Below are 19,521 nucleotides of genomic sequence, written 5' to 3'. Positions count from 1 at the left end.
TACTCAGTTAACTTGCAGTTTTAAATTAACAGTTTGTTTTAGGGTAAATGAAACTGACACATGTAGATCAAAATGTGTTATAGTCTGTTCCAATAAAGTACACAAATCACCTGTTTACTGACATCTTTTCTTTTAATTTCAAGTGTAAACACCACCTTGTACATCAATGAAAACCCAAACAAGTAAAATTAGGTAGAGTATCATTAAATATATATTTACAAAATATTTACTTGTCAGTTTAATATGAAAGAAATAATCGATGAAAATCAGTTTTATTCTATTTCCGACACTACTTTAGTTAAATATTTTCCATTTCTGAACCCTTGATCAAATATTTTACTATTAAAAAACAAACAAGATTGACCGGTGAGTACAATATCAGACATTTTGCTATTAAAAAACCCAGACTGACCGGTGAGTACAATATCAGACATTTTGCTACTAAAAACCCAGACTGACTGGTGAGTACAATATCAGACATTTTGCTATTAAAAACCCAGACTGACCGGTGAGTACAATATCAGACATTTTGCTACTAAACCCCAGACTGACCGGTGAGTACAATGTCAGGTATTTTGTTGTTGGCCGATGGTGACAGCTGCTGTCCGTGTAGAGTCTGCGAATGGTGCGGCGACGTGGGCGTCTGATTCATCGGCATGCCCTGCTGTTGCTGCTGTAAGTTGTTCAGGTCAATACCGTGGAAGAGTTGCTGCCCCTGGTAGTCGAGGCTGCCCGTCAGGCTGTGGAGGACTGCTTGTGAGAAGTTCAGCGAGGGGTGAGTGTTAGAGTACGTTGTGCTACAGTTTGTCATGGAGTCTATTGTTGAGTTTGGTGGATTGTCCTGAAAATTCAAAAACACAAGTGTTTCTGCCAGAAAATGTTTTTTGGGGGAATGGCACTATAAAATTGAATATTTACAATGTGTGTGTGCTGAATGCAACTGCAGTCAACTGGGTTAGGTTCAGGGTTAAGAAAGTCATACAGTAATGATAAAGAGTCACTCATTTTGTCAAATGATCAACTTAAAAAAATCAAATCTGCACAAACGTTTGGGAATGGTGCCATACCCAATTTACCCTCTGACAGAAACCCTGATGTGGCCTAGTGCTTATAAAACGTTTAGACTCTAGACTCAAGACTCTAATAATAAGAGTCTGAAACACTACTGTCATGGCAACGCCATACAAATTGTATTCGTGTGACGTCATTAAAGATTGAGTCTGGACTTTAAAGGTTTATAAGCTCAGGCCCAGGAGTCTTAGTCTCTGTCTGTTACACACACGTTTACGTAATGACTATCTTTGTGGATCATCCTGGTATTGAAAAGTGTTTTTATGAGCTCCCAACTCTTAGTCATTACGTTATTACATGTATAGGTTTGTTTTTAACCCATTAAAGGACTTCACACTCACCATAGTGAACCTATTGACTTAATGCATGAGGTCAAGTTAATGTATAAACAGAAATGGCTTCACATTCAGCATATTGAACTATTGGAATTGATGCTGTAATGTGTTGAGTCAGGTTAATATATTTAACTGTTTGAACTGATGCTGTAATGTGTGAGGTCAGGTTAAGGTATAAAAGAGTTCACACTCACCATATTGAACTGATGCTGTAATGTGTGAGGTCAGGTTAAGGTATAAAGGAGTTGACACTCACCATATTGAACTGTTCGAACTGATACTGTAATGTGTGAGGTCAGGTCAACCTTCTGAGTACTGCAGGCGAGATATCTCGCCCGACGTCACATCAGTCGATATACTGTACACTGTATACAGTGCATTCCCCAATTCATATTTCCCGCCGTTTTGCACACGACACTCACCGGAAACGGAAATATAATTAAAGAAAAAAGATTTTTTTTCAAAATGGTGGCTTTTGTTTTGATTTTTTCAATTGAAAATACCTTGAAATTTTGAGTTCAAAAAGTGGTTTTTGGCAAGTATTTTCACTTGACAACAATGGCGGCACGTCGCGGTCATTTTCAGGGATCGATAGCTGATTGTGACAGCTAATTTGATAATAAATTTGATCGTTTTACCAACAACGAAAATTACCAAATATTGCAATATGAATCGTAGTTCGGGTTTAAAAAAAAATTATGGTCAGAAAACCACTGTTGTCGGGAATAATGGACATAAATACTAGACAGCTGGCCACAAATGCCCGTAAGTAAACGCAACTTTTTCGATTTTTTGCCTAATTTTAATCACTATTAGCCGATCTAAAATAATAAAAATTACAAAAAAAAGACATGAAAATAATACTTACCGATTCATATATGAACTTTATTTCATGTATTTATAAAACATTTAAGTGAATATATGTGAGTAAAAATTATAAACTTGTACCCACTCAACGTGGTTTTTGTTAAAAATTAATCCAGTAGTCTAAAGGTTAATGTATAAAAGAGTTTACACTTACCATATTGAACTGATGCTGTAATGTGTGAGGTCAGGTTAATGTATAAAAGAGTTGACACTCACCATATTGAACTGTTCAAACTGATGCTGTAATGTGTGAGGTCAGGTTAATGTATAAAAGAGTTGACACTCACCATATTGAACTGTTCAAACTGATGCTGTAATGTGTGAGGTCAGGTTAATGTATAAAAGAGTTGACACTCACCATACTGAACTGTTTGAACTGATGCTGTAATGTGTGAGGTCAGCTGCAGGTTAAGGTATAAAAGAGTTGACACTCACCATATTGAACTGATGCTGTAATGTGTGAGGTCAGGTTAATGTATAAGAGAGTTGACACTCACCATACTGAACTGTTCGAACTGATGCTGTAATGTGTGAGGTCAGGTTAATGTATAAAAGAGTTGACACTCACCATATTGAACTGTTCAAACTGATGCTGTAATGTGTGAGGTCAGGTTAGTGTGTAAAAGAGTTGACACTCACCATACTAAACTGTTCGAACTGATGCTGTAATGTGTGAGGTCAGGTTAATGTATAAAAGAGTTGACACTCACCATATTGAACTGTTCAAACTGATGCTGTAATGTGTGAGGTCAGGTTAATGTATAAAAGAGTTGACACTCACCATACTGAACTGTTTGAACTGATGCTGTAATGTGTGAGGTCAGCTGCAGGTTAAGGTATAAAAGAGTTGACACTCACCATATTGAACTGATGCTGTAATGTGTGAGGTCAGGTTAATGTATAAAAGAGTTGACACTCACCATACTGAACTGTTCGAACTGATGCTGTAATGTGTGAGGTCAGGTTAATGTATAAAAGAGTTGACACTCACCATATTGAACTGTTCAAACTGATGCTGTAATGTGTGAGGTCAGGTTAGTGTATAAAAGAGTTGACACTCACCATACTAAACTGTTCGAACTGATGCTGTAATGTGTGAGGTCAGGTTAATGTATAAAAGAGTTGACACTCACCATATTGAACTGTTCCATCTGTTGCTGTAATGTGTGAGGTCAGGTCAATGTATAAAAAGAGTTGACACTCACCATATTAAACTGTTGCTGTAATGTGTGAGGTCAGGTTAATGTATAAAAGAGTTGACACTCACCATATTGAACTGTTTGAACTAATGCTGTAATTTGTGAGGTCAGGTTAATGTATAAAAGAGTTGACATTCACCATATTGAACTGATGCTGTAATGTGTGAGGTCAGGTTACGGTATAAAAGAGTTGACACTCACCATATTGAACTGTTCCATCTGTTGCTGTAATGTGTGAGGTCAGGTTAATGTATAAAAGAGTTGACACTCACCATATTGAACTGTTCGAACTAATGCTGTAATGTGTGAGGTCAGGTTAGTGTATAAAAGAGTTGACACTCACCATATTGAACTGTTCCATCTGTTGCTGTAATGTGTGAGGTCAGGTTAATGTATAAAAGAGTTGACACTCACCATATTGAACTGTTCGAACTAATGCTGTAATGTGTGAGGTCAGGTTAATGTATAAAAGAGTTGACACTCACCATATTGAACTGTTGCTGTAATGTGTGAGGTCAGGTTAATGTATAAAAGAGTTGACACTCACCATATTGAACTGTTGCTGTAATGTGTGAGGTCAGGTTAATGTATAAAAAGAGTTGACACTCACCATATTGAACTGTTCAAATTGATGCTGTAATGCGTTCGTCTGCTGCTGCTGCTGAATGAAGTAGGCCTCTGCGAACGGTGAGTTGTTGTTCATCGATGTGGACGACAGGCCGGGAGACTGGGAGGGGGAGTATGAGGGCTGGGAGAGGGGGGACGTCGGGGACTGGCAGTTTGAGTCGGAGACGCTGTTTCTGTACTGAGACATCGACGCCTGGCAAATAAAACACAAACACACATGGCAGATGGAGCAATGTACTTTGTCCTCTCTCTCACAGCAGTTGAAGATAAAATTTATTTTTGTTTAACGACACCTCTAGAGCACATTGATCAATTAATCATTGGCTATTGGATATCATCAGAGGAAATACATGCTACATTTTTTCTAATGCAGCAAGGGATCTTTTATATGCACTTTCCCACAGACAGGAAGGAAAGCACATATCATGGCCTTTGACCCAGTTGTGGTGTACTGGTTGGAACAAGAAAAAAAATTCAATCAGTTGAATGGATCCACCAAGGTGGTTTGATCATGCGAGAACCTCAAGCAAGCACTCAATTGACTGAGCTTTTCTTTCTTTAACTTTATTAATGTGCCTATATCCAAACAAAGGACTGAGCTAAATCAAAAATTGCAAAAATTGCCGGTTCCTTTCTAAAAAAAATGTCAATTTATACATGAAATTATTTTGCCAAATTAAAATAAAATTCGCCAACTACTTTCAAAATCCACAATTGGTGAATTTGGCGAGTGGCAGAGCTAACCCTGTCATGGGCTTTGATATATAAGTCATGGTGCACTGAGAAGTATGAGAAGTATGAGAAGTAGCCCTTCAACAGGGATCGATATAGACTGACTGTGCATCAGGTAGGACGCATTACCACTGGGCTACATCCCACCCCAAATGACTGGTCCAATCAAATGGTTTAGAAATCGTCTGCTACAGGTACATGTTCCACCATCTTTCTTTCTCCCCGTAAGCGACATCGTATGGACAAATGTAAGCAGGGTGGCTAGGAGGGCCTTAACCCTAGAGGTCAAGTTAAGTATTCATGAAAAGGAAAAAGAATATAGTAGTTGTTGGTTAAAATTAAAGACTATTTCTATACCGAAGTCCAAAAGAAACTGTACAAATACTATGAGACTACTGAAGAAAAAACTAAAATATGTAGCATGTTTAAAATATACATATTCATGAGAGTGGTGGTTTGGCATGTTGAGAACAAAACTTCATTCCATAAAAGCAGAAACATATTTAACCACCATTTTATTTCCATTATCTAAATTATAAAGGAAATTAAATAAATTTGTCTTGTTATAGGTTTTTTTTAGACATCAGTATATATCATATGACAGCAGGTTATTGCGAAGGTAACAGAATTTGAGTTAACAATGTGTGGCTGTAGTTTACAAGCCCTACCCTTCCCCTCTACACACCAACTTTCCATCACCAGTCTCAGTACATAATATACTCACTAAAAAAAAGGTCCCCCTCGCCTGCAACCGACCATGGTCAGGCTGCTTGTGCTCCCCTTGCACATGCCAGCACAGGCAACCACATCTACCACCTACCCCAAACCTTTTCCTGCCCTGGACGGAGGAGCGAGCGAATGTCGATACCTGCGACCATGACATGTGTCTGCTACAACAGCTTGTTCTGAATGTGCACGTTAACACCTATGACCTGACCTGACCTAAAGGTAGCCCTGCACTGAATAAAATGGTCTTAAATCAAGTGCAATGCAAATGGTTACATTAGGCTTTGTAAATTCAACTGGAGCAGGGGCCTAGCTTGGGATTTTCCGGTGGTACGCAGACTTTTTCGGCGATGGAATAAAACACTATTGGCTGTGAATTTAAATCACATATTTTAATTTTACAAAAAATAATATTTGTAATCTCAGGTGATATGCAGTTGCCCACCTGTATATATGAAAGCTAGGCCCCTATGGAGTATAACACTAGTTGGATATAAAATGCTGATTATAACGGAATATTCAGAGAAACATTTTAAAAAAAATGAGGTGAATAAAACAGAAAGAGAAGCATGGCAACTAGTGGAACTGAAATGACTACAACACAATCTGCAAAACGTGAGAGCCATCGTACAGTGAAACACAAAAAAACACACACACACAACACCAAAAAACACGAGTTGTAATCGACATCAATACTGAACATCTGGCCATAAAGTAAATGCAACTTTTTCAATTTTTTGCCTAATTTTAATCTAACTGATCTAAAATATCATAAATGTTTTTAAAACCCCAAAAATAATACTTGCCGATTCAAATATAAACTTTATTTTATGTATTTATAAAACAAAATTAAGTAAAAATATGGGAGTGAAAAGTTACAAATTTGTTTTTGTCAAAAATTAATCCAATAGTCGGAAGGTTAATGGCTTTTAGATTTCACTGTAATAATCCTTTCTGGTACTGTGTTGCTAGCATGTCAGTAAAATGACGGAAGCGAAATTTTATTTCCCATGATTATTATATCAAGCATGACTATTAAAGAAAAATAATATATATATATATATAATTAATAATTAATTTTAAAAATATATGTTTCTTACAAGGCACGGAACCGAAAAAGTGTTTCCCATATCATGAATACTAATAGTAATATTTGATGCAATGTTTTGTGTTAAGTTTATCTCAGCAATGTAAACTGAGTAACTAAAAATTAATTTATTACAAAATTTATTATACTAATTACTAAAAATAAATCTCATTATGAATATAAATGAATTGTGAATATTAATCTATAATGATTAATAACCTATTGTGATTATTAATTCATTGTGAATATTAATCTATTGTGATTATTAATTCATTGTGATTATTAATTCATTGTCAATATTAATTTAATATGAATATTAATTATGCATATTAATGTGCGGCAATATTCCAGCCTTACCTGTGTTTGTTGTACTTGTTCACACGATGCTGACATTTGAACGGGTGACATCGTGTGATGGACGTTATTAAATATAGAAAGTCTGGGCTGAGACCGGTGGCGAGGGGCCTGACCATTGTTAGCCCGCTGCCGTTGTTGTAAATATAACAAGTACTGTTGTCGTATTCTAGGGTCGACACACAAGTTACTAGGATCCACAGTGGAAACCTAAAAACCAAACGCAGGCAACAAAACACAAAACTAAAGAAAAATAGACAAGAAAGCAACAATGAACTAAGAACATAAAAAAAAATAAAAAAAAATAAAAAAATAATAGTAAGCCACACAGAGTGACACATATTTGAGGCCTCATTTGGGATACAGAAATATACTCATTTAAAAAAAAAAAAACCCTGTTAATTTTAAGTTATTGAATTTGAAATTGTATGATTGCTAATTAGTAAATTAACAATGAAGTTCTGCTTAGTAAACATTTTAGAACCATAAAAACATTCATTAATGTAATATTGCTAGTAAATTCAAGAAACACAACATTATGTTATCTACAATACTAGTATATACACGTACACACACACACACACTATAGACAAAAAGAATCCCAAAACAGGCCTCTGCAACTGTAAAATCTAAAATCTAAAACTTGAAATCATGCCTTCAGACCACAGATTATTTAAACTGTCAAAAAAACAAGAATATGTTACTTGCAAAAGCAACATACACTAAGTCTAATCTACTACATGAAATAATTAAATTCATTCTTCAAAACATGATAAAAGCTAAACATAAATTCCTCTTTGCAATTCATTAAGTTCTGATTACTGATATAAACTGTACAATAGGGCCTAGTCATGATGGGGTAAAAAAAAATCTGAAACAGGGCTCGATCTTAAGAATTTATCTCCCATGGCAATTTAAAAAAAAAAATCTGAAACAGGGCTCGAACTTAAGAATTTATCTCCCATGGCAATTTAAAAAAAAAATCTGAAACGGGGTTCGAACTTAATTTATCTCCCATGGCAATTTAAAAAAAAAAATTGCTATGGGTGTAATGACCCAATGACGGCAATTTTGACCTTGCTCATAGCAATTTTGACCTTGCTCATGGCAATTTTTTTTAAAAGTGACTTTTGCAGGAAATAAACATGACTAAAAGGTTATTTTGCTGTATGTAGACATATTTCAAATGTACAACTGTTATATATACTGGCAATTAATGTATTCCTACATGTAGGTGTATACATTTTGACATTGTTGAGGAGCATTACAGACAGAACAAAATGAGTCCTGACCTATCGCTATTTATATCTCAATGACAGCAATTGCTGTCAGTGCCGTCGTTAAGTTTGAGCCCTGCTGAAACATATTAAAAAATACTAGTATGCTTTATCTGAAATTGCATTTGATTGTTGTTGTTTTTTGTTTAAGGAGAAAAGGACTTTCAAATTATACCATTAAAAGTTAAAGTCTGTTTAGTTTAACGACACCACCAGAGCACATTGATTTATTCATCATTGGCTATTGGATGTCAAACATTTGGTTATCCCAAAATTTAGTCTTAGAGAGGAAACCTGCTATATCATTTTATCATTAGTAGCAAGGGATCTTTTATATGCACCATCCCACAGACAGAATAACACATACCATGGGCTTTAATATGCCAGTTGTGGTGCACTGGTTGGAATGAGAAACAGACCAATGGGCACACAGATGGGGCTGATCCTAGACCAACTGGGCATCAGTCGGGTATTCTAGTGGAACAAACTATTAACTTTTACTAACCACTATAGTATGTTTGTGTCAAAATGAAATCGATGAACTGGCATATTATTAAGATTTTGTACCCACACAAACTCTCTCGCAAAAAGCTAAAAAACAATCTTGTTAAGCTGTGATCATATTAGATTTTAAAAACGAATTCTAATTCAATGCCTTCTTGAAATATAAAAAAACCCCAAATCAAGTAAATGAGGGGTGCAATATTGTTCTGAATATCACTTATTTGGCTTTGATTTTTATAAGAAAAAGAGAGAAACATAAAATTTTGGTTGAAGAAAACCCAATGTTTTAATTTTTTTAAATTCCAACTAAATAACACTTCATTGCTAGAAAAAAAAAAAATCAACTAAATAATGGAAACAAAAATTAACCAAAGCTGTTAGCTGTACTCCAAGAAATAATTATAAACCAAGGGACACAAATAAATGCATGCAACATCTAGTGTAGAAATGACAGACAGAAAATGCAGGAAGTATGATTATAATGAATATCGATTTTTAATTAATTTATTTTTTAAGGCATGTGTTTATCAGACTGCCACCTTTCCTGTCTCTTCTTTGATTTCAGTCTCCCCCCCCCCCCCCCCCCACCTCTGATATGGTAGCTTTCCTCATTTCAACTTCTTTTGCTGTCCACCTCCACATCCCAATCATGGCTTGAGAGACAAGGACTGGGATGTGGAGGTGGGCATAAACAGTGGTTAAAAAATAGGACGAGTTGCCAGATCGGGAAGAAATAACATGGAAATCAAAGGAGTCAATAAAGGGGTAGTGTATGTATGTATATGTATATGTATATGTATATGTATATGTATATGTATATGTATATGTACATGTACACGTATACGTATATATCTGTGTGTGTATGTGTGTGTGTGTGTGCACGTGCGCATGCATGCACGCATGCACACGCACACACACACACAGATATATAGGCCCCTATGCAGTAGAATCTCAATGGGTCGAATTTAAAAGGGTCGAATAAACTGCAACGCTCGAACGAAGAACGAAGTCTCAAGTTACAGTTACACTTACACGTCGTTGACCGAATGGTCAGGTCGAACTACCCGATTGGTCGAACACTTTCTCAAGCACCAATGGGTTCGAGCCAACAGGATTCAACTGTGTGTGTGTGTGTGTGTGTATGAGTGAGAGTGGAAGAAGTGCGGTTTGTTCAAATGAGGGGTGCAATATTGTTCTAAATATCACTTATTTGACTTTGATTTTTATATACTGACAGTGACAATAAGAAAAAGAGAGAAACATAAAATTTTGGTTGAAGAAACCCCAATGTTTTAATTTTTAAAAATTCCAACTAAATAACACTTCATTGATAGAAAAGACAGCAACAAATAGAATCTTTTTTTTCTTTTTTTTAAATTTAAACATTTTTCATTTTTTTTAGAAAATTAGTTTTTTTTTACTTTGACTTTTGCAAAACACTTAGGAAAAAAAAACTTGACTACAAATCAATCACTCAATAATCACCATCCTTTAAATTGCAATTCCTTGACTTTGACTTTTATAATAACAATCAAAAAAAGAGTAGCAGTGAGGTATATGTAAATACACCGTTCCAGCCAGTGCTCCACAACTGGTGTAACCAACGATGTGGTATGTATTATCCTGTTTGTGGGATAGTACATATAAATGATCCCTTGTTGCTAATTGATAAAAAAGAGTAAGCCATGGAGTGGTGGCAGTATGTTTTCTCTCTATCTAGTTATCTCTGTGGTCCTTAACCATATGTCCGACGCAAGCAGGACCGCAATTAGGATGTTTTGTGCGGTGGGGGAGCAGATGACTTCTTGAACGAACACAAGTATGGAGGTCACAAGACACTAGACACATGCTCTGCAGGAAATTGTGAAATCAGGAGGCTCTGAAATACCATTTTGCAGCCATTTCAGGGAGTTACGTACTTAAAACGTCAATATAAATAACCAGTAACAAAAATGTTGGGGGAGGGACGACTGCCCTCTTTGCCTTCCCCCACTAGCTATGGCCCTAATAGGGGTGGGCAGAAATAAAATTATCAATATGTCGCACTTAACAAAACAAACAAAATTTCAACCTAAAATATCGACCTACCGGTGGTGAGAGATTAAAAAAACAATAAAAAAAACAATCTTAACTCTTAATTTCACGACAAAACAATACATATCTTGACTAAAATAACCCCAAACAATCACACAAAATACACACACTTTTAATAATACTAATACTAATACTAATACTAATAATAATAGTAATAATAAAAAAAAAAAAATAAATAAAAATAATAACAATAATAATAATAATAAAAAAATAAAAATAAAAAAAAAATAAAAAAAAAAAAATAAAAAAAAAATAAATAAATAAAAGCTAAACTGTCGAGGAATAAAAAAAATAAATAAAAAAACAATCTTAACTCTTAATTTCACTTGACAAAACAACATATATTTGGACTTTTAAAAAAAAAAAAAAAAAAAAAAAAAAAAAAAAAAAACCCTGCCTCGGTGGCGTCGTGGTAGGCCATCGGTCTACAGGCTGGTAGGTACTGGGTTCGGATCCCAGTCGAGGCATGGGATTTTTAATCCAGATACCGACTCCAAACCCTGAGTGAGTGCTCCGCAAGGCTCAATGGGTAGGTGTAAACCACTTGCACCGACCAGTGATCCTTAACTTGTTCAACAAAGGTCATGGTTTGTGCTATCCTGCCTGTGGGTAGCGCAAATAAAAGATCCCTTGCTGCTAATCGGAAGAGTAGCCCATGTAGTGGTGACAGCAGGTTTCCTCTCAAAATCTGTGTGGTCCTTAACCATATGTCTGACGCCATATAACCGTAAAATAATGTGTTGAGTGCGTCGTTAAATAAAACATTTCTTACTTTCTTTTAAACAAATTTTTAAAAATCAATCACACAAAATACACACAGACTAAATAAATAAAACTTTAACTGTAAATTGTCAACATACCGGTGGCGAGAGAGGAATCTGCATTCAAGCACACAAAATACACACAAGACTTTATGTAAAAAAAAGTTAAAATAAAAATAAAAATAAATAACTAAAACTTTAACTGTAAATTGTCGACGTACCGGTGGCGAGAGAGGAATCTGCATTTGATTTGCGTTGTTGAGTACGAGCGGACTGGGCACGGCCTGTACGTGTCTGCGTCTCTGCACGGGACTCTGCGGACTGGCGTGCTGGGGCGAGCCCATGTTCATGTGGTGGGCGTTGGTCGGCGACAGGTTCACGGGGCTCGTGCCCGTCACGTACGATTGGTCGCCGTCCACGTCCAGCGGCGTTGCTAGGGGCGACGGGAAGTGCAGCACCGTCAGGTCAGGCAGGGAGCCAGTGTTGTTGGAGATCGGGATGTGAATGTTGTTCGATTCCTGTTCACTCTGCGGTGACGGGTAGATACTACATAGAGAAAGAGAGAAAATAAAATGGTCTGGCCCATGGCACTATCTAATGACCGGCAGTAGAAGGGGAGCATAGTAGGTGGTTACATGTGTCTTTTAACAATGCCAGAAGTATCAACTTCTGTCTATCATTCTCATTATCTTAATATTAAAAAAAATTCCAATTTCTCCCACGATTTCATTCGGTTTCGACCCTGTCTGTCTTCTGATGATGATGATGATAACTAGTTTAACGTGCCCATATACCACTAGGGTTTCGAACACGCCCATCCCAAGTTCGACCTCCGATAAGATCGGTGGCCTGACTCGGGATGGGGAGGGGGGGGGGGGGGTGAAAATGGGCAGATTTTTGAAAATAGCAATTAGTAAAGAAGTTATTAGATTAAATAAAAAAAATTAAAAGGTTACAAGCCAAAAATAAAAAAGAATTGACTGCTCAAACGAATATTTATATAATTTGGAGCATTTTAGAAGGACAGTCCAAAATTAAATAAGAGAAAGAAGAGAGGATCGGACTATTTAATAATATTTTAAAAAAGAAGTAATTTCGACATAAAATTTTGAACGCAGATCTAAAAGTTTAAAGTCCGATCGATATGTCCACGCGAGTGGCCTCGTTAAGGCCGTTTGGGTGCACAGCTTAAAGGGACGAGATGGGTTGCATCCCGTCAAGAAAACCCCTAGATTGACAGTCGATAGACGTTGAAGGTGTAGTGCTGTGCTGAAATACAGATCTTGAGAAGCCGGATCCGTCTGAACGAGAGAGAGTATCAGACTAGGGTATAGTCCAGTCTTCATGGGTTGGTATAGTGGTGTGGACGGGCCCGACTCCGGAGGATACGAGATGGTATCACTATAAAGCAAGGTAAAGTCTAGAAAAAGAGTAGTAGGGGCCGACCCCGCTTCCTATTTCTTCTTAGAGTGGGGCGGTCAATCTTCCAGTGCTGCTAGGACAGGCTCGGACATGTAGAGACTAAACGCGAACAACCGTGGCGTTCTGCAGAATGGCCGTCATACGAGTCACGAAAAAAACAAGTCGACAGTCAGACGGACAATTGACGTGGAGGCAAGGGATCTCGCTAAAAAAGAATCCAACCTGGTGGTGCAGGCTGTCGAAACGAGAAGCGTTCCAGCGTTCAATCAGTTCCAATGGCCGCATACATCCCAGTAGAAAACTTCATTTCGCTGACAAAAACAACGAAAAGAAGGACCCCCAAGTCGAGCACACGAAAGCACGTGCAGTGTGCACACGCGAAACAAACACATCTTACTGCGTGGAGCTCCAGACTGGGAATGTGTCTTCTGAGCTGTCCACACCATTGCCTATCTGTCTCAACTTTCTTTATGGGTGCAGTCTCTGTGTACTTCCCTGCACCCACCTGGCTTCCTCGTCCTTTAACACTAATAAAGCTGGTCTGACCCACAGCACTAACTAACGGTAGTAGGGGAGCATAGTAGGTGGCTACAAGTGCCTCTTAACAATGCCAGAAGTCACTACTAAACACACTCCAAAGTGGTCAGACTAAGTCCACAGCTAAAAGCTGATGGGGAATGTCAGGTGTGTGGCACGGATAGCCACAATAGACAAGCACCTGTTGCGGTTGGAGAGACAAGGACTGGGATGTGGTGAACAGCGAAAGAAGGGAGTTGTCAGATCGGGAAGAAATGAGATGGAATTTAAAGGAGTGAAAGGAAAGAGGCAGTGGGATAAAAAAAAAAAAAGATGATAAACAGTTTTTGTATTAGATGGTTGTTTATAGTTCAGTGTGTACCCGTAGCGATGTTCAGTGTGTACCCATAGCGATGTTCAGTGTGTACCCATAGCGATGTTCAGTGTGTACCCATAGCGATGTTCAGTGTGTACCCATAGCGATGTTCAGTAGGACCAATGTATATGTGAAGTCAGAACATGCGCTTCAAAAGTCTCTCGGTAGCCACTTTGGAAGAAATTAGTAAACGTTTGGAAACATAACTAACAACAGATGGAGTCAAAACACACTAGAAATATTACGGAGAAAAAATATATTGTGTCAAAATAGGGGTCTACATTAAAAATATGACTTAAAAATATATTTTGTCAAAATATACACAAGAAACACAGAGTAATTTTTTTTTATCAAAACATATACTGATGACAAATAATTCTAAATGAATATTTTAAGAAAACAATTCAATTTTAAAAGTCATTTCTTAACAAGATTTTGAATTTTAAAATTTATTTGTACGGACATTTTTCTTTAAATTTAAAGGGTGTACTTTGTGATATTTTCATTTCTTGGGATTAGTGTAAAAATAATATACAGTTATGTTTTACCAATGATAGTTTTAAATTTTGATTACATTTTATAAAGGATTATGTGTCAAAAATAACGGTATACAGATCATGTTGTTACCAGGAAAAAAACTGACAAGAATCAGTCTTAAATTGAGACCTAACCTTTGGCACATTCAGATTAACATTTTGCTAAAAAATAAAGGTGAACCAAAAGTTATACAAAACGGTATGCTAGATCAGTGAGCCATGTCATTCTCACGTTGCAGGAAAACTATCGAACAAAGAATCAACAATTAAACATATTGAGACCTAACCTTTGGCACATGTCAGAAAGCCGGAACTATTTTGCTGCTGGCATTTTAAAAATAAAGGTAAATTGCCAAAAGTTATATAATAAATAGAAAATTTCATGTTTTTTTGTGAACTATGATTTGTATCTCATCTCGTGAAGTTTGCAATCATATCACACTCGTCGCGCTTGCAGGAAAACTATCGAACAAAGAATCAACAATAAAACATACTCGGCGGATTGAGACCTAACCTTTGGCACGTTAATTATCTGTTGGGGTTTACTGGCCATGGTGGTGGATACTGCTGCTTACTGGCCATGGTTGAATGAACTCGGAGCAAGTTATACACTTTTTTCTAGTTAAATGATCAATTGGAAGAAATTACATCCGGTCAAGTGAGGCAAATTGTCTTTATATTTTTACAAATTGTTTTGGATAGTGTTCGTCCAGTTCCGAAAGCTGAATATCCAGATTAACGAACACATTTATATAGTGGAAACTTTGTTGTGTATGTCAGGTGTCCGGAATGTGGGATTTCTGGACTACTGGAGTCCAGATTATTGAGGTCTCACTGTATATACACATATTTATTATATAACATTTAGTGAAATAAAAGTGATATCAGTCACTCAGTGACGATAACACATTTTAGAGAGAAAATTTCACTATTTCACTCTAAAATGTGTTATCGTCACTGTAGAAAGTGTTATCTTCCGAAAGCTTGTGAAGTTTGTAATCATATCGCATTTGTCGCACTTGCGCGACTCGTGAGATATGATTGCAAACTTCACTCGATGAGATATAAATCATATTTCACAAAAAAACATGAAATATTCTCTATGTATTTATATTATATATACACTTATATATTTACAGGCTATATATTATGTACAATTTTTAACCTATGACATGACTGTAAGGTAGTAATATCAGGGCCCTCAACCCTGACACTACCAAATTTGTTTCTGGGATTAATATACTTTGGAAAAAAAAACAAAAAAAACTAAAACATTCAGAATGTTGAGAAAAAAATCACAGCTGAACTTACTTAATGTTTGGAACTTCACATGACTTCGGTCTTGACTGTACAAGCTAAAAGATAAAACAAGAAACTATTCAAAAGAAAAGAAAAAAAAAGGTATATATACTCTTCAAAAGAAGAAACGCAAAACCACATTGTGGTAACATTTGGAGAATTGATTTAATTATTGAATGGTGAGTCCGATAATTACCAAATGTTGCAGGATTGTTCACAATTCACTCTAGTCCATTGTGAGTAAGTGATAGGACACACCACCAAGGTCAAGGTCATCTGGAGTCAATACCGGGTGTGGCCTCCGCGTGTGTTGACAACTGCCTGGCACCGCCTGCCCATTGAAGCAACCAGAGTACGGATGACGTCCCGGGGGATGGTGGCCCACTCGGCCTGCAAGGCTGCTGCCAGCTCGGGCAGGGTCTGGGGCTGTGGTTGTCGCTGTCGGAGGCGTCGGTCCAACTCGTCCCATAGATGCTCAATTGGGTTCAAATCCGGTGATATCGATGGCCAAGGAAGGACATTAATGTTGTTGTTCTGTAGGAAAGCCGTTGTGAGACGTGCTGTGTGAGACGTGCTGTGTGAGGCCTGGCGTTGTCATGTTGGAACACTGCGTTGGCATTGGCCATAACTGGAACGATGTGTGGCCGGAGGATCTGGTCAATGTAGCCCTGTGCATTCAGGTTGCCCTGCACGTGGACCAGGTCAGTTCTGCCAGTGTGTGAGATGGCTGCCCACACCATGACACTACCCCCGCCGAATCTGTCCACTTCCTGCACGCAGTTTGCCGCATAACGTTCACCACGACGCCTATACACGCGACATCTTCCATCATGACGTCGGAGCAGAAATCGGGACTCGTCACTGAACCACACCTGTCTCCATCGCAGTTGAGGCCATTGTTGATGAATCTGGCACCACTGCAGTCGGAGTCGACGGTGTTGTGGTGTTAAAATGACACCTCGAACTGGACGTCTGGCACGAATTCCTACCTCACGTAGGCGGTTCCGTACGGTCTGGTCGGATATCCTGCGCAAACCTGGTATTGCTGCGGCTGTGGAGGTGGCAGTAGTCAATCGTTCCTGAAGGTGGCGTACCCGGATGTAGCGGTCCTGCCCGGGGGTAGTGACCCGTGGTCGACCGGATCTAGGGAGGTCACGTGTTGATCCATGTTGCTGGTAACGGTCCCACAGTCTGGAGATGGTGCTTGGGGACACATGGAATGCCCTGGCAACAGCCGTTCTGGATTCGCCTGCGTCTAGTCGGCCGATGGCATTGTTTCTCTGCGGTTCACTGAGACGTGGCATGTCCTGGATTGTCAACTGTCGGCCAGATACAGAGGCCAGGCAAGCGAACACCCTGCACTTTTATACTGTTGGTGTTCATGTTGCACGTGCAGACAACGCACGTGCAGTGGTGACATGGTTTGCACGTGGCTGCGTTTTTGCGAATATTCACATTTTGGAACTTTATTGTACAGTAGCTGCGTTTTATCGAATGTAACCGTGGGAATGTGTTTGGGACATGCAATGACCTTATATTCACAAAGCATGAACCGGTAGGAAACATAAAATCGGAGTTATAACCCATTTGTACCCTTTTGCGTTTCTTTTTTTGAAGCATATATATCAATATTATTACCCCTATGGGCTCAAATATACAAAACTTAACTGAATTTATTATTTAATAAAACAATTATTCACCACATTCGGCATTTTCAAAATCACAGCATGTCATAACAATATTGTCATAAGAGCAAGATCTGTCCAGTGTAGAGTACATTGCAAATTGTTAAATATCTGTTGTAAATTTCACCGTCTTTATATCTCACCCCACTCCAAACAGTCACTAGCAAAGTCGCAGGTAGTGTCCAGTGTATACCGGTAGGCAAAATTCTATTATATGGTTACACACCACGATTCAAATTTGCATGTACATGTATTTCAATACAATATCCGATAAAGGTTCAGGTATGTCCACCCTGGGCCCAACCTATGACTTTGCCAGTCTTGGGAAGACCCAGGGTAAACATTCCTGAATCTGAAACAAATAAAGGGCCTAGAAAATTGCGAGAAAATTGTGTCACCAAGAATTACGTTTTAAAATATGTTTTTATTTGTGTTCATACTACAACTGATAACACATTGTAAATATAGGGCCTACTATGTAAAAGTTAAAGTTTGTTTTGTTTAACGACATCACTAGAATACATTGATTTATCAATAATCAGCTATTGGATGTTAAACATTTGGTAATTTTGACATATAATCTTAGATAGGAAAACCACCACATTTTTCCATTAGCAACAAGGGATCTTTTATATGCATCATCCCACAGACAGGATAGCACATACCACAGCCTTTGATATAACAGTCGTGGTGCACTGGCTGGAACGAGAAATCGCCCAATGCCACAAGTAACATTTTCAAGTGGGTGATTGGAAGACTGACAACATAACCAAGTTAATAATAATCATACGATCAACCAATGATGTAATTTTAGGAATCGACGTCACAACCAAAAAGACATCATTTCCGAAAATGACGTCATTTCGTCGTCTCCTACTAGTTAGATTTCAAACACTATGACACAGTCCTTGTTATTACCCATATGCTTCAACATAACCAAGTTAATAATAATCATACGAAGCACATGTGTAATAACAAGTGTAATGACGTAATTGTGGGAAGCGATGTCATAACATGACGTTGCTTCTCAAGTCCTAGTTCAGACTGTGCATTTAAAATATGACGTCATTTCGTTGTCTCCTTCTAGTTGTGGCTGAAACATTTCAAGTTGGGTTTTGTTATTCATAAAGGAAACAACAATAATACTATGGACAAGAAAGAAATGATTACACTCGTGTGTGAGTCGTACTGATTTTACGAAACTTGTGTCAGGATTCATGTATTACCCTCGCTCTCGTTCGGACAATATAAAAAATCTTGACATTCGTTTAATAAATGTTTTTTGGGGTTTTTTTTATTTGTATAATAATCTCTCTATTCATAAAATAATAATAATAAAAGGAAGAATATGGATAATAAAGAAATTATCACACTCACGTGTGAGTCATACTGATTTTACAAAACTAGTGTCAGGATTCATGTATTGCCCGAGCGAGAGCGCCAAAAATAATTGTGTGGAAAAAGAATTGTGCTTGGAAAAATCCGTCGTAGTTTTCGCAGTACTTTGTTGCTGGCAAAATGTTCAAGATTCACAGTGTACATGCGAACATGTCTCTCGGTCAAGATTCACAGTGTACACGCGAACATGTCTCTAGTTCAAGATTCACAGTGTACATGTGAACATGTCTCTCGTTCAAGATTCACAGTGTAAACGCGAACATGTCTCTTCCTACTCACTTTCTTGGGATCCCAGTAAGATTTCATGTTGAGGCTGTCTTGAGCTGCAACATTTTCACCCACCATTTCAGCAACTGAAAAGAGAGGAAGGTCTGTTTAAAAGTTTGTTTTTCTTTAAATACACCACTAGAACACATTGATTTATTAATCATCGGCCATTATGTGTCAAATCTTTGGTAATTTTGACATTATTTATAGTCTTAAGAGAGAAAACCCATTACATTTTTCCATTTGTTGCAAGGGATCTTTTATATGCACCATCCCAGACAGGATAACACATACCATAGCCGTTGATATACCAGTCGTGGTGTACTGCCTGGAACGAGAAATCTCCCAATCCTAGACTGACCACATGTCAGATGAGTGCTTTACCACT

General features: G+C 37.7%; 1 protein-coding gene across 2 annotated transcripts in view; it reads right to left on the bottom strand.

Moving 5' to 3' along the window:
* LOC121379786 (CREB-regulated transcription coactivator 1-like) overlaps positions 1-19,521 on the bottom strand; it is a 76,337-nt gene that overhangs the window by 10,443 nt on the left and 46,373 nt on the right. For both annotated transcript variants that reach the window (XM_041508441.1, XM_041508446.1), the window contains exons 6-11: positions 19,146-19,219; positions 15,796-15,839; positions 11,856-12,180; positions 7,002-7,208; positions 4,083-4,292; positions 553-841 (exon numbers count right to left, since the gene is read on the bottom strand). In XM_041508441.1, coding sequence (XP_041364375.1) covers positions 553-841; positions 4,083-4,292; positions 7,002-7,208; positions 11,856-12,180; positions 15,796-15,839; positions 19,146-19,219 — 1,149 coding nt within the window. The remainder of the gene's footprint in view (positions 1-552; positions 842-4,082; positions 4,293-7,001; positions 7,209-11,855; positions 12,181-15,795; positions 15,840-19,145; positions 19,220-19,521) is intronic.

The sequence above is a fragment of the Gigantopelta aegis genome, chromosome 2, assembly GCF_016097555.1.
Source record: "Gigantopelta aegis isolate Gae_Host chromosome 2, Gae_host_genome, whole genome shotgun sequence".
NCBI classification, from domain to species: Eukaryota; Metazoa; Mollusca; class Gastropoda; order Neomphalida; family Peltospiridae; genus Gigantopelta; species Gigantopelta aegis.
This window is presented reverse-complemented; position numbering and strand designations above follow the sequence as displayed.